Genomic DNA, 15,330 nt, shown 5'->3' with positions numbered 1-15,330 from the left:
CACCGTACCTGAATATTAATTTTCTTCATCCTGTTCCCACTGAGTCATTACTCGCTCAGGTTCTGAATCGCTGACTTCTTCTTCTTGAGCTTAAAAAAATTCTTGTCCACTCAACAGAGGTGACATATATGTAGCAGAATTAAGCAAACTGCCTATACGCACGAAACTCATGACAACATGAGCACACATTGGCTCAGTCAGTCGCGACAAGAGCTTTTACGTTCACAGCTGTTTCTTTCAAAGCAATTCTAGAAATTGACATCAGGAGGCATAACCTCTCAACAGCCAGGTAGCGAGACGTCTGTACATTGTCCTCATACGAATTGAGTCCAGTTTCATAGCGATAGATGGCTCGTGTGTCGAGAAAATTGCTGCCCCATCTATACTTGGGCGCGATGTTTTGAACACAACTTTGCGGCCCGATTTATACTCGGGCTTGGTCGCCAATTTATTAGCCCATTGGACCGGTGATAATTCGGTTATTCTACTGTACAAGGCTGCAGAGTGCCTTTTCTAAAACTACCGCTTCATCCTGTAACAAAATATCGAAAACAGTTTTAAAACAAAAACCACAAAAAAGAGAATCAAAAGGTAACTGAGGCTTCTTAGTCAGCTATCAGGTATCTGAAGTGTTCTCATTGGCTGAATACCTGATTAAACTTTCTGCTATGGAGATAGCAAAAAAATACATTAGGGGAAAAATCAGCAAACGAAAGAATTACGAACACCGCCTTCGAATGGCATGGCAGCTCCAAGCATCAGAGATCGAGCAACCAATATGAAGAAAACACTGCTAATTTTCTTTAGAAACGGACGAATGTAGCAATGTAATAGTTAGAAATCAGTATGAAAACTGGAGGACCATACTTTGTGCATATCTCTACCACCACTTTCGCAGTTGAAGGGAAATTTAAATTAATGCTATTAAGCGAATTCTTGTGTACTTTTAAAAAATGAACATATTCAAGGCAGTGCCAACTCTTTACCATTTTCAATTACATTCCTGTGCGAGTCGGGGTTCTCGGCTTACGTGTCGACAACAATAAATGCCGCTACAGATTTGACGCCAAACCTGTTAGTAGAATCCCACATTCATCTATGAAGCCTAAGATTAAGTATATCTGCAAAAATAAGGCCCAGTACCTCTCATGCAGTTGAAATTCCAAATATCTCTGGTTTAATTACCTCATTTTATATTTAACTTAGTTTAAGAACGTTAGATTTTTAAAAAATAATATTGCATTAATAACACAGTATAGACACAAAGTTGGGAATCCATGACAAAAGTGGACAAGATTTCCAATTACCGATAGGATTAAGAAACGTTGATATACACTAAGTTACATGTATTCCTTATATTTGTAAAATCGCAGTGATTAACAATGAAATATTACTAACCTATGAACCTTTGTGGGTGTAGCGTCGTATTTAACAATGATTTGTTTTCCAGGGAATCTGGAAAGATACTTATGTTTTGATGTTTTCTTCATTGTACATTGATTAACGGAGGATAACACTGTTTGTCACACACTATTTTATAGCGCAGTCATTTAGACTGCTTTAATTCCATTTCTCGCAGAAGTGCGTGAGCGCAAAAACTGCCCAATTTAAAATGAAGCATAAAATCAAGTGGGACATGCCTTTAAATGAACGCGCCACAGGAAAACAATCAAAATGCTCATCGGAAGATATTCCACTCGTAAGTCACTCGAGTGGGTGTAATTTACCTTTTTAGCCATAAGCCTGGTTAGCTATATGATAAAAGTTTTCGGTTTAAATGTGAGGAATTCTTTTTGTTTTCTTTTGTTATGGTAGAAAGGAAAGATATTTCTTTAACGATACACGCCCATATCAATTCAGAATCTATCGATTCCTAATCGAGAATCGATTATGCTAAGTTAACTGTCAAGCGTAAGCAGTATGGTTGCAATCGTAAAATGTAAATAATCTGTTGAGACGCGAACTGAAAGAAACTAAGCAAAATGACGACAAGAAGTTTAACAGATGTTTTTATTTTGATGCGCAACAATGCTATGCAAAGTCGTCATTTTTATTCCGAACAGGTAATTAGAAGGCAAAAAAGGTTATGTGTATAGTTTGCTGCCGGATTTAAGTTTTGTTAAACTTACTGTGTAATGTCATATCATCTGTATAGCTTGTTTTAGTAGTACGATATAACAAGAAAGATCTCTAGAATTATTTTGTTGGTCAGGGTAATTGTTATTTCAATCGCTTTGTTTTTGAGGACACTGAACACCTGAGACTAACGGAAATAGGCATTCTCGTTATCCAGGCGGTTTTCAGCAAAGTTTTATTATTGTTATTAAATCGAGACTCACAACGTTGGATGAAAGATTTTGGCCTATTATTTTACATTTTCGCAGTTTGGAATGACCTGAACTCTGATGAATATTTGCTTCTACTGTAAAACAAGTAAAGCATTAAAAGTTTATGCTTAGAATTGTAATAACGCACTATGAATTTTAATAACTGTCGTCAGTTTGTAACAACTTATTCTTTATTGACCCTTTAACAATGTTCTTTAGTTGTTGATCCACGTCTGTAATTAAAATCTGCCTATCCCACATATTTGTTTTGTTTGCCACTTATGGTGCACTTTTTATTTACACTCTCTCCAAGAAATCAAGATGCAGCCTTATATATACTGTCTATCTTCTTACAGCATGTATCAGATCGGACAACGTTGGTTGGTGGGGCTTCTGATCCTGAGTTAGGTGGTCTGGAATTGCGACAAAATGCAGGGAACAGCCGTGGTAGTGGTAATCAGCCACCAATGTGGGCGGATGCTCTGGAAGAGGCACAGTACACATTATCAAGACTGCGATCCAAAGTGAAAGAGCTGGAAGCTCTTCATTCACGTCACCTACATCGTCCAACACTGGATGACTCTTCAGAGGAGGAACAACGTATCGAGGCATTGACACAGGATATATCCAGGGTTAGTAGACTTGTTAATAGAGTGTGTACTAAATATATATAGTAGATACTTTTATCATATTCTCCTGGCAGTATATTCATTTTGAAACTTCCATTTAGTATTCTCTAAATGGGTATTGGGTAGATACATTAATTTTAACTTTTTGGTTCTGTTAAGGGAGTGTCAGGTGGGTATCAGAGTAACGGAAGCACAATAATAGACATGATTAAATAGAGATGGACCATCTTTTAACCCCTTTCACACTTGTCCACTAGCCTCCTATGAAGTATTGTGTATTATGTTGTGGTATAGAAAGCCATACGGTGGCTTTCACACCTACACGACACAGGGTGATGCGATCCAGATGGCACATAGCAGCCCTAGAGTTAGTGGACACCTCCACTGCAGTAGATGACTGCCATACCATGCACATGATGCCGGGCAGTGGTGTATGGGCTTACTAAACATTGGCTACTGTACATCTCGTAGGTATGATAGTTGTCATCATAACTACAGCATGTGGTTCAGTTCATTGATTTCATTTTATTTCCATACATTGTAGTTATTGACCTACACATGAGATGGGAAAGAAAACATTATGACATTGGAATTTGTTGAAATATTACACACATCCAAAAAAGTTTTGCATCACCTCGGTTCGAGGGTTCCAGAACCTGTACAGAAAAAGAGATCAACATAAAAATCATTTCCGCCCTTTTTATTGCTCATGAAAACCACACATTGCATGTTGTACCACCATACAGCGAGACCTTCAGATGTAGTGGTCCAGATTGCTGTACACGCCAGTACCTCAAATGCCCAGTAGCACGTCCTCTTGTGTTGATGCATGCCTGTATTTGCCTTGGCATGCTATCCACAAGTTTATCAAGGCACTGGTGGTCAAGATTGTCACACACCTCAATGGCGATTCGGCGTGGATCCCTCAGAGTAGTTGGTGGGTCACATCGTCCATAAACAGACCTTTATAATCTATACCAGCCATGTTCAATAGGGTTCATGTCTGGAGAACATGCTGGCCACTCTAGTCGAGTGATGTCGTTATCCTGAAAGACATCATTCACAAAATGTGCATGATGGAGGTGCAAATTGTTGTCTGTGAAGACAAATGACTCACCAGTATGCTGCCAATATGGTTGCACTTTTGGTCAAAGGATGGCATTCACGTATCGTACAGCCATTACAGCGCTTTCCATGGGTCGACAGAAGTGTCCGATCCCACATGTCGGCCTTGACCCGTGACGTAAGGGTGTTGTGTGTGACGTCATGACGGCGCGGAGTTTGGTTTGTGAGTCTGGCTTGTTTGTAGATGTCGGCGTGTTGCGGTTTGTTGTGCTCTCTGGTGGTATGTTCAGGGTTTGTGTTTGTGTGGTGTAATGGGCTCATTTTGCTTTTGCTCATTATCCAGAATTGTTCGAGTGTCGGCTGTGTTTGTAGTGGAATTCGTTTCAATGAGTTAACGGTTTTGTGTGAAGGTTAATTTAGTGGGGTTCGCTGTACATTGTGTCATAATTTTAGTAAAATTAATAGGTTGTTGTTTTTGTTCAGGAATGGATATGGCGGATAAAATTAACAGAGTGCAGGTCAAGGGAAGTGTTCGATCCCAGTGTGTGGCTGTGTATGTTGATATTGGTATCGGGAGATGTTTTTGAGCTGTATAGGCCAAGGGAAGTGTTTGAACCTAATTTATGGAATCGGGAGCTGCTGTTGAGCTATATAGATAAAGGGAACTGTCCGATTCCAGATGATATTGTGTTTAGTGGTATTTCGGGAGTTTTGTGATGTTGGTTTTTTCGTCGTTTTGTGTGGTTCTGTTTGGGGGTGGGTGTCTAAATTTGTTTATATTTAGTTTTCCCCCACCCAAAAACACCCCATTTCCCGCACTTGTCCCGTTAGTGTCATTAGGCTTTTTGTGGAAAGTGTGTGTGTTTGTTTTTCGATGTATTTTCGTCCTCATAATGTGTACGTACCGACTTTATATGCGCCATATTGGAATCGTCGTTTATGGTCGTTTCGCCATATTTGTGACGTCATGGGTCAAAGCAGACGGGAGGGATCGGACGCATCTGTATTTCCCCTTCCATGACCACCAGCGGTGTACATTGGCCCCACATAATCCCACCCCAAAACATCAGGGAACCTCCACCTTGCTGCACTCACTGGACATTGTGTCTAGGACATTCAGTCTGACCTGGTCACCTTCTAACATGTCTTCGACAATTTTCTGGTTGAAGGCATATGTGACACTCATCGGTGAAGAGAATGTGATGCCAATCCTGAGCGGTCCATTCAGCATGTTGATGGGCCCATCTGTACTGCACTGCATGGTGTAGTGGTTGCAAAGATGGACGTTGGGAGTAAAGTTCCGCATCATGCAGCCTATTGTGAACAGTTTGAGTCATAACACGACATCCTGTAGCTACACGAAAAGCATTATGCAACATGGTGGCGTTGCTGTCAGGGTTCCCCTTAGCCATAATCCATAGGTAGCGGTCATCCAGTGCAGAAGTAGCCCTTGGGTGGCCTGAGTGAGGCATGTCATTCGACATTTCCTATTTCTCTGTATCTCCTCCACGTCCGAACAACATCGCTTTGGTTCTCTCCGAGATGCCAGGACACTTCCCTTGTTGAGAGCCCTTCCTGGCACAGAGTAACAATGTGCATGCGATCAAACTGCGGCATTGACCGTCTAGGCATGGTTGAACTACAGACAACACGGGCCGTGCACCTCCTTCCTTTTGGAATGACTGGAACTGATCTGCTGTGGGACCCCCTCTGTCTAATAGGCACTGCTCATGCATGGTTGTTTACATCTTTGGGGTGGGGGGGGGGGTTTAGTGTCATCTCTGAACAATCAAAGGGACTGTGTCTGTGATACAATATCCAAAGTCAACATCTATCCTCAGGAATTCTGGGAAATGGTGTGATGCAAAACTTTTTTTGATGTGTGTATTTTTATTTCACTTCCTTCAGCCACCCAAGTAGTTCGTTGACTGTAGACATATTCATTCAAAAATACTGGACGACATTTTTTTGGCCACTGTTGAACTTTAAATAAGACTTAAAAAGCCACCCATTAGTTACTTTTTAATTTAAATGTATGGATCCATTGTATGTTTATGATCCAGAATGTTAGGACTTTGGTGAGGAATTGGAAAAGATGAAATGAAGGAACCTATAGTAAACTGTGTTGTGCTATACCGTGGGCAACAGGAACCAAATAAATGTGAAATTGCTGTGGTGCCATGCATTGAACGTGGTGTCATGGGATGGCTTCTGAACAAGTGTAAATTTGGCTTCAGATAGTTGTACAAGTATCACTCAGCGCCAAATGGGTGCTTACAATGCCTGAATTGTTTTCTGTGTTCTTTGTCATGCAACATGGCACTTATTTTTGGTAATAATGTGGCAGTAATAAATCTAGACCAGATTAATTTTTCTAATCATACCACACATTTCCAATAATGTTGAAGCTGTAGTAATGAGTAGACTAGAGAAGAAGACATTGTAATTCATCCACATGTTCATTGAACTGTTCCTAAAAGGAGCTGTATGTGGTTTAGTGTTCTGACAGTATGAAATAGGTAGATATTAGCCTGCTCGAAAATCAAGCCACACCAGATGATGAACTTGTTTACTTAAACTTTTTAGTTCAGTCATTGACATACAGCTTTCTTTTAGAATACTGTGAATGTATGACCATCATTGAGCACCTTTCATAATATGCGCCAGAAGATAGAGATTTCCACTATTTTTTGATTTATTCCCCAAATCCAAAAATGAGATATGTAAATAACATTCAAATTGCCAGTTCAGCATATCTCTTAAAATTTTCATGGTTGTTTCATGAATTGTAAAAGGCATTGACAAGGAGGGTGGTTAATATTTAACAATTGTTTGTTCCCATACCACAGTTTCAGGTTGCTGAAATCTTTTCGGAGAACTCCACCAGACTAAAACTTGTGATGTCAGCTGCTCTTGTGTTTGTGTTGATGGCTGTTCATAGATGTTGCTCATAGCCAGTCTGGTGATATTAGATAGCACCGGTACCCAATGAGAATCGCCGAATCTAATGCCCTTTTTTTTTATGGCAAAACATACAATTTGATTATATTTGTTTTCAACATGGAGAGCACCAGAATACTTTTACTGATCTGGTGTTCATGAATTTTAAGGGTGGTTACTGATTTTCGTATTTACTGTGTGATGGAAAAAACTAGAACAGACAGACATGTAGCGAAGCTCAAGATGTAGACCAGGTTGGAATGTGACAATACGATTGAGAATTGGCAAAGCCAATTAATGTGAATGGGAAAAAACTTAATATGCTGGCAACTGACCTACAGCACAGACCGAGTTCTAGGTTAGGTTATGAAATGCCCTTCAACATCGTCACCAAGAGTAACTTTGCAAATTGTGGATTTCATCAGTTTAGTAAACTAGATTGCTGTTTCACTAGTTGTGGCCAATATCAGACTAGACTGGATGCTGTTATGATTTAAATTGCGAAGCAATTTATCACTTTTCAATTACTGTGTATTTTCAAACATGGTAGTAATTGTGACATACCAACAAACTGTGGTTGTTGTTGTTGTGGTCTTCAGTCCTGAGACTGGTTTGATGCAGCTCTCCATGCTACTCTATCCTGTGCAAGCTTCTTCATCTCCCAGTACCTACTGCAACCTACATCCTTCTGAATCTGCTTTGTATTGATCTCTTGGTCTCCCTCTACGATTTTTACCCTCCACGCTGCCCTCCAATACTAAATTGATGATCCCTCGATGCCTCAGAACATGTCCTACCAAACGATCCCTTCTTCTAGTCAAGTTGTGCCACAAACTTCTCTTCTCCCCAATCCTATTCAATACCTCCTCATTAGTTACGTGATCTACCCACCTTATCTTCAGCATTCTTCTGTAGCACCACATTTTGAAAGCTTCTATTCTCTTCTTGTCCAAACTAGTTATCGTCCATGTCTCACTTCCATACATGGCTACACTCCATACAAATACTTTCAGAAACGACTTCCTGACACCTAAATCTATATTCGATGTTAACAAATTTCTCTTCTTGAGAAACGCTTTCCTTGCCATTGCCAGTCTACATTTTATATCCTCTCTACTTCGACCATCATCGGTTATTTTACTCCCTAAATAGCAAAACTCCTTTACTACTTTAAGTGTCTCATTTCCTAATCTAATTCCCTCAGCATCGCCCGACTTAATTTGACTACATTCCATTATCCTTGTTTTGCTTTTGTTGATGTTCATCTTATATCCTCCTTTCAAGACACTGTCCATTCCGTTCAACTGCTCTTCCAAGTCCTTTGCTGTCTCTGACAGAATTACAATGTCATCGGCGAACCTCAAAGTTTTTATTTCTTCTCCATGGATTTTAATACCTACTCCGAATTTTTCTTTTGTTTCCTTTACTGCTTGCTCAATATACAGATTGAATAACATCGGGGAGAGGCTACAACCCTGTCTCACTCCTTTCCCAACCACTGCTTCCCTTTCATGCCCCTCGACTCTTATAACTGCCATCTGGTTTCTGTACAAATTGTAAATAGCCTTTCGCTCCCTGTATTTTACCCCTGCCACCTTCAGAATTTGAAAGAGAGTATTCCAGTCAACATTTTCAAAAGCTTTCTCTAAGTCTACAAATGCTAGAAACGTAGGTTTGCCTTTCCTTAATCTTTCTTCTAAGATAAGTCGTAAGGTCAGTATTGCCTCACGTGTTCCAACATTTCTACGGAATCCAAACTGATCTTCCCCGAGGTCGGCTTCTACTAGTTTTTCCATTCGCCTGTAAAGAATTCGCGTTAGTATTTTGCAGCTGTGACTTATTAAACTGATAGTTCAGTAACTTTCACATCTGTCAACAGCTGCTTTCTTTGGGATTGGAATTATTATATTCTTCTTAAAGTCTGAGGGTATTTCGCCTGTCTCATACATCGTGCTCACCAGATGGTAGAGTTTTGTCATGACTGGCTCTCCCGAGGCCATCTGTAGTTCTAATGTGATGTTGTCTACTCCCGGGGGCTTGTTTTGACTCAGGTCTTTCAGTGCTCTGCCAAACTCTTCACGCAGTATCTTATCTCCCATTTCATCTTCATCTACATCCTCTTCCATTTCCATAATATTGTCCTCAAGTACATCGCCCTTGTATAAACCCTCTATATACTCCTTCCACCTTTCTGCTTTCCCTTCTTTGCTTAGAACTGGGTTGCCATCTGAGCTCTTGATATTCATACAAGTGGTTCTCTTCTCTCCAAAGGTCTCTTTAATTTTCCTGTAGGCAGTATCTATCTTACCCCTAGTGAGACAAGCCTCTACATCCTTACATTTGTCCTCTAGCGGTCCCTGCTTAGCCATTTTGCACTTCCTGTCGATTTCATTTTTGAGACGTTTCTATTCCTTTTTGCCTGCTTCATTTACTGCATTTTTATATTTTCTCCTTTCATCAATTAAATTCAATATTTCTTCTGTTACCCAAGGATTTCTATTAGCCCGCGTCTTTTTACCTACTTGATCGTCTGCTGCCTTCACCACTTCATCCCTCAGAGCTACCCATTCTTCTTCTACTGTATTTCTTTCCCCCATTCCTGTCAATTGTTCCCTAATGCTCTCCCTGAAACTCTGTACAACCTCTGGTTCTTTCAGTTTATCAAGGTCCCATCTCCTTAAATTCCCACCTTTTTGCAGTTTCTTCAGTTTCAATCTGCAGTTCATAACCAATAGATTGTGGTCAGAATCTACATCTGCCCCAGGAAATGTCTTACAATTTAAAACCTGGTTCCTAAATCTCTGTCTTACCATTATATAATCTATCTGAAACCTGTCAGTATCTCCAGGCTTCTTCCATGTATACAGCCTCCTTTCATGATTCTTGAACCAAGTGTTAGCTATGATTAAGTTATGCTCTGTGCAAAATTCTACAAGGCGGCTTCCTCTTTCATTCCTTCCCCCCAATCCATATTCACCTACTATGTTTCCTTCTCTTCCTTTTCCTACTGACGAATTCCAGTCACCCATGACTATTATATTTTCGTCTCCCTTCACTACCTGAATAATTTCTTTTATCTCGTCATACATTTCATCTATTTCTTCATCATCTGCAGAGCTAGTTGGCATATAAACTTGTACTACTGTAGTAGGCATGGGCTTTGTGTATATCTTGGCCACAATAATGCGTTCACTATGCTGTTTGTAGTAGCTAACCCGCACTCCTATTTTTTTATTCATTATTAAACCTACTCCTGCATTACCCTTATTTGACTTTGTATTTATAACCCTGTAGTCACCTGACCAAAAGTCTTGTTCCTCCTGCCACCGAACTTCACTAATTCCCACTATATCTAACTTTAACCTATCCATCTCCCTTTTTAAATTTTCTAACCTACCTGCCCGATTAAGTGATCTGACATTCCACGCTCCGATCTGTAGAACGCCAGTTTTCTTTCTCCTGATAACGACGTCCTCTTGAGTAGTCCCCGCCCGGAGATCCGAATGGGGGACTATTTTACCTCCGGAATATTTTACCCAAGAGAACGCCAACATCTGCATGTCCTCGGGAAAAATTACGGCTGTAGTTTCCCCTTGCTTTCAGCCGTTCGCAGTACCAGCACAGCAAGGCCGTTTTGGTTAATGTTACAAGGCCAGATCAGTCAATCATCCAGACTGTTGCCCCTGCAACTACTGAAAAGGCTGCTGCCCCTCTTCAGGAACCACACGTTTGTCTGGCCTCTCAACAGATACCCCTCCGTTGTGGTTGCACCTACGGTACGGCCATCTGTATCGCTGAGGCACGCAAGCCTCCCCACCAACGGCAAGGTCCATGGTTCATGGGGGGGGGACACACAAACTGTGGTAACTTGGAGAAAATAAACCAACTTCTGTGCTATTAAATACAGGTAACAGGAATAGTATACTTGGTGGAGAAAAAGTGTGTCATGAAATTGTAACACTGGATAGCTGATGCCAGTAGGAATCAAAATTACTAATGTTATGTAGGTCGACAACGCACAGTTTTTAAACTATGGAAACTTGGTGCCACGCCCTCCGATTAGCTGCAGGATTGCCCTGTTGCCGGATGCTCTGGACAATGCATGACCACGAATGCTTTGCCTGCCGGAGATCACGATGTATCCAAGGTGGCCCACACACTCGGTGGTAGCACGACAGCTTTCCACAGTGGGGGCCCTGGGGGTGGATTTGCCGGGCTCCCAATGCATCCATTGTAGTTTTATGATAAGAAATACCGGACACAAACCCATCAACATCTGTTAGTTCTCATACAGAAAGTCTTTTACAAATTATGTCGGCCCTGAGTTGGGCCTTTTTTGTAGCTAGGACATAGTTTATTTAAAGCAGGTGCTCGAACTGGGACCCTCTGACGTGACATGAGCTTGGTAACATCGAACTGTGTTTTGCCAAACTCTTTTGAAGATTCCTGGCATTGCCCTGATGTGATTGGCGGCATGTTCAGTGTGATCCATTAATTCCTCTTCATTTCTAGGTGGTTCGCATCCGGATGGGTGAATTAGAACCTTGAAGAATCCCCTCAGAAAAACGTCCAATGGCATGAGGTCTGGTGATCATGGGGGCCGTGTCTTACGAGCACCTCGGCCAGTTACCCGGCCGTTGAAGAGTTCTTTTAAATATCTGTGCACAGCATGACAGTTATGTGCAGGCGCCCCGTCATGCTGCAACCACATGCGTATCCGTATGCTGAGGCGAACATCTTCCTCCAGGCCGGGTAGAGTTTCTTACAAAAAGTGAAGGTAAGTCGAGGAGGTCACCCACAATGCGTGCCCAAATGCTGAGGGAAAATCTTTTCTCGTGCCCATGGACCTTAATGTGAGGATTTCCCGTTGCCCAGTAATGAATGTTTCAAGTGTTGAAAAGGCCATCCCAATGGAAAGTGCACTCGTCGGTAAACAACACAATGGCGGGGAAGTCGGGATCTCATGCAAAACGTCGCAGAAACCATAGGCAAAACCCTAGCATGTGTTCATAGTCTTGGACAGGGTGGAAACCAAATGAATGCTGGCTGTCATGCCTCAAAACCTCCCAGACTAACCAATTAGTGACCCCCATGTCGTGTCCAACCACTCGAGTACTTGTCGTAGGTGCTTCCTCAAAGTGCTCGAGAACAGTCTCTTCAAATGCAGCATCCTGTCATGTTTGAGGTCTTCCAGCATCACCATGATATCCATCAATGAGCATGTTTCACCAAGTCTCTGGTGAATTGCTATAAACATTTGCGAGTGTGGGTGGCATCTTGTTGGGTACCGTTCCTCATACAACCGTCAAGCTTTGTGCACATTACCGTCGGCTAGTCCATAAACAAAAACCGTATCTCGTTGTTCTTCAAACGAATATTGTGCTGCCATGCTTACTGTACAACTAAATCGCAGGTGATGTGCGTGTGCTCCAAAGTGAAGCTTACGTGTGAATGCCTCTGATGTGAGGTGGAGACAAACAGCAAGACCTATTCGACCCATGTGCGTATCGTGTTGGGGCAGTGACAAGGCGAGGGATGTTTGTATGTATGTGTGAACCTACGACTATACTACTGTTCGTCAACTGACGAACAGCAACAGGGCAATCCCACAGCCAATTGGAGCGCGCGGCACCAAGTTTTCGTAGTTTAAAAATGGTGCATTGTCGACCTACACAACATTAGTAATTTTGGTTCCTACTGGCGTCATCTATCCAGGGTTAAAATTTTATGACATGAGTTTTCTCCACCCTGTAGAGAGAATTGTTGTTCCAATAATAAGTGTTATTCAATAGAGTAGAGTGTAAAATAGTGAACTGAGGAAATTGATACCCAGTAGCCTGTGACACAGTGCTTGACAACAGACCTGGTTCCCCCCAGGGGGTCCACAACTCTTTTGTGGATACGTGCGTAGCGAGCACGGGACCCCGAGCTAATGTGGCCTTCCTTCCTTTCCAGGCTGCATACCTTCCCATTCCACATCCTTCCCCATCCCTATCTTCGCCCCTCCTCCCCTCACCTCTGGCTCTTCCCTTCCCTTTCTCCCCATCTGGGAGTATGGTTTGTGCCTACGTCCGGAGACGGACGCTCGTAAATGTACTGCATTCTTTGCCTTCCTTGCTTTTATGTCTTCTTCCTTCCTTTGTCCTTCTGTCTTCTTCCTTCCTTTGTCCTTCTCTTTTCCTTACCTCTTCTCTTTCCCTTTTCTCCGCTGCGGCGTTTGAGACCTCTCTTCCTTCCTTTCCCTTTCTCTTTCTTCCTCCCTGTGCGTGTCTGAAGGCCGACCCACGCCCTTCGTGCGTAGCCGGTGACGGGGTAACGCGTAATTCCCCGCCCCGGGTAGACAGGTAGGACACGTACGTACCCCCTGGTAACGGCCAGGCCCAGGGAGGGGTGATTACCCGAGCTGATACCTTCCGAAAATGCCGATTGGTCCCTCCGTCCGTTTGTCGGGAGGTGTGACCTGAGGTGTGAACAATCACCTAAGGCGGGAGTGCCCTCAGAGAGGGCCCCCACAAGGGAGGAGCGCGCCATCGGAGACGCCAGTAATCATGGGGGATTCTTCCGCAATGGTTTCCTCACCTTCCACTAAGTCTACTCACAAACGTAAGTATACTGAGTCTCAGCCACAGACGATTCTTCCATCGTTGCCACAGTTCCTTGTTGTTTCTCGGTCTGATGAAGGTCACGACTTCTCCACGGTCAACCCTTTCATTATTCAGAAAGGTGTCGACGCAATAGCAGGTCCTGTAAAGTCTTGTTCCAGATTACGGAATGGCACCCTGTTGTTAGAAACACACAGTGCCCTCCAGGCACAAAAATTGCTGCGTACTTCTCTGCTCCACACCTTCCCTGTCCGGGTGGAACCGCACCGTACCTTAAATTCCTCGCATGGAGTCGTTTATACACGCTCCCTCGATGGATTGTCTGACGAAGAAATTCAGCACTATCTGTCTGACCAGGGCGTAACGGCAGTTCATAGAGTAATGAAACGGGTTGACACGAACATCATTCCAACCCGCACTGTCTTCTTGACATTTGACACAGTTCAACTCCCATCGAAAATCAAAGCAGGCTATGAGATAATTTCCGTTCGCCCTTACGTCCCAAACCCTACGCGTTGCTATCGATGTCAGCGGTTCAATCACACCAGCCAGTCCTGTTCCAATCCAGCCAAATGTGTTACGTGTGGCAAGGATGCCCATGAGGGTGCTTGTCCACCTCCATCCCCTCGCTGCATCAACTGTATGGGTGACCACGCTGCTTCCTCTTGAGATTGCCCCGTTTTTAAGGACGAGAAGCTCATCCAGGAAATAAGGGTGAAGGAAAAGGTGTCGACCTTTGCTGCTCGAAAATTATTCGCCAGTCGCAAGCCCACCGTGCCTCAGACAGGAAAATACAGCACTGTCCTTGCTTCTCCTCGGCCAACAAAGGAGGCGGCCACGCAGACTTGCGACCTCACCTTTAGTACCACGGTCGTCAGATCGGCCAGCGCAAAGATCGCTCGTTCAACCTCACCACTTTCGCCTGCCCACTCTATGGCTCACCCTTCGTCGGGTTCTGCTACATCTCGAGCCCAAAAGTCGGACGCCAAGTCTTCGAAAAAAGAGCATACTCGTGAAGAGTTTTTACGTACCGCAACTTCACAACCATCGGTTCCTCCTTCATCTAAACAACATTCTTCCAAGAAGGCTACAAAGAAACCCAGTTCCTCTCCTTCTCCGCCAAGGCGTGCCCCCTCTACAGCACCACCTGGCGGAAATCGCCCTCGGCCATCTTCTGTGTCGCCGAGGCGCACTGCTGGTGGCCGGTCAACCGGCCGATCGCTGGTGGCAGGGACTGCTCCTGACCAACCTATGGATCAGGATCATCTGCCTTCGGCTGAATGCCATTCCATGCTGTCGGTTGCTAGCTCCGAGCAGTCTTTAAGTTGACAGCAACTTTGGTCACATTCCTCCATTTTCTTTTCACCCCATGTCCATTATCCACTGGAATATCCGCGGCATTCGAGCCAATCGGGATGAATTGTCGGTCCTCTTACGCTCCTACTCGCCGGTCATCTTCTGTCTTCAGGAAACAAAGCTGCGTCCCCATGACCGCTTTGTTCTCCCTCACTTTCAGTCCGTCCGATATGACCTCCCCTCTGTTGAAGGCACTCCAGCCCATGGAGGACTCATGATTCTTCTCCATGATACTCTCCATTATCACCCAATCCCCTTAAACAGTTCCTTCCAAGCTGTCGCCGTCCGTCTTTCCCTTTCTGGATACACGTTCTCTCTTTGTACTGTATACATTCCATCATCCACACCAATGGCACGAGCTGATCTCCTTCATCTTCTTGGTCAGCTTCCACCCCCCTATTTGCTGGTTGG

At 43.4% G+C, this 15,330-nt stretch overlaps 1 protein-coding gene across 1 annotated transcript in view; it reads left to right on the top strand.

The window, feature by feature from the left end:
* The first annotated feature begins 1,897 nt into the window (after window positions 1-1,897).
* LOC126092419 (syntaxin-16) overlaps window positions 1,898-15,330 on the top strand; it is a 42,313-nt gene continuing 28,880 nt past the window's right edge. Inside the window, exons 1-2 of the mRNA XM_049908005.1 lie at window positions 1,898-2,063; window positions 2,684-2,959. Coding sequence (XP_049763962.1) covers window positions 1,983-2,063; window positions 2,684-2,959 — 357 coding nt within the window. The 5' untranslated portion in view covers window positions 1,898-1,982. The remainder of the gene's footprint in view (window positions 2,064-2,683; window positions 2,960-15,330) is intronic.

The sequence above is a fragment of the Schistocerca cancellata genome, chromosome 7 (assembly GCF_023864275.1).
Source record: "Schistocerca cancellata isolate TAMUIC-IGC-003103 chromosome 7, iqSchCanc2.1, whole genome shotgun sequence".
NCBI lineage: Eukaryota > Metazoa > Arthropoda > Insecta > Orthoptera > Acrididae > Schistocerca > Schistocerca cancellata.
The sequence above is the reverse complement of the archived record's forward strand: the minus strand, read 5'-3'. Positions and strand labels throughout refer to the sequence as shown.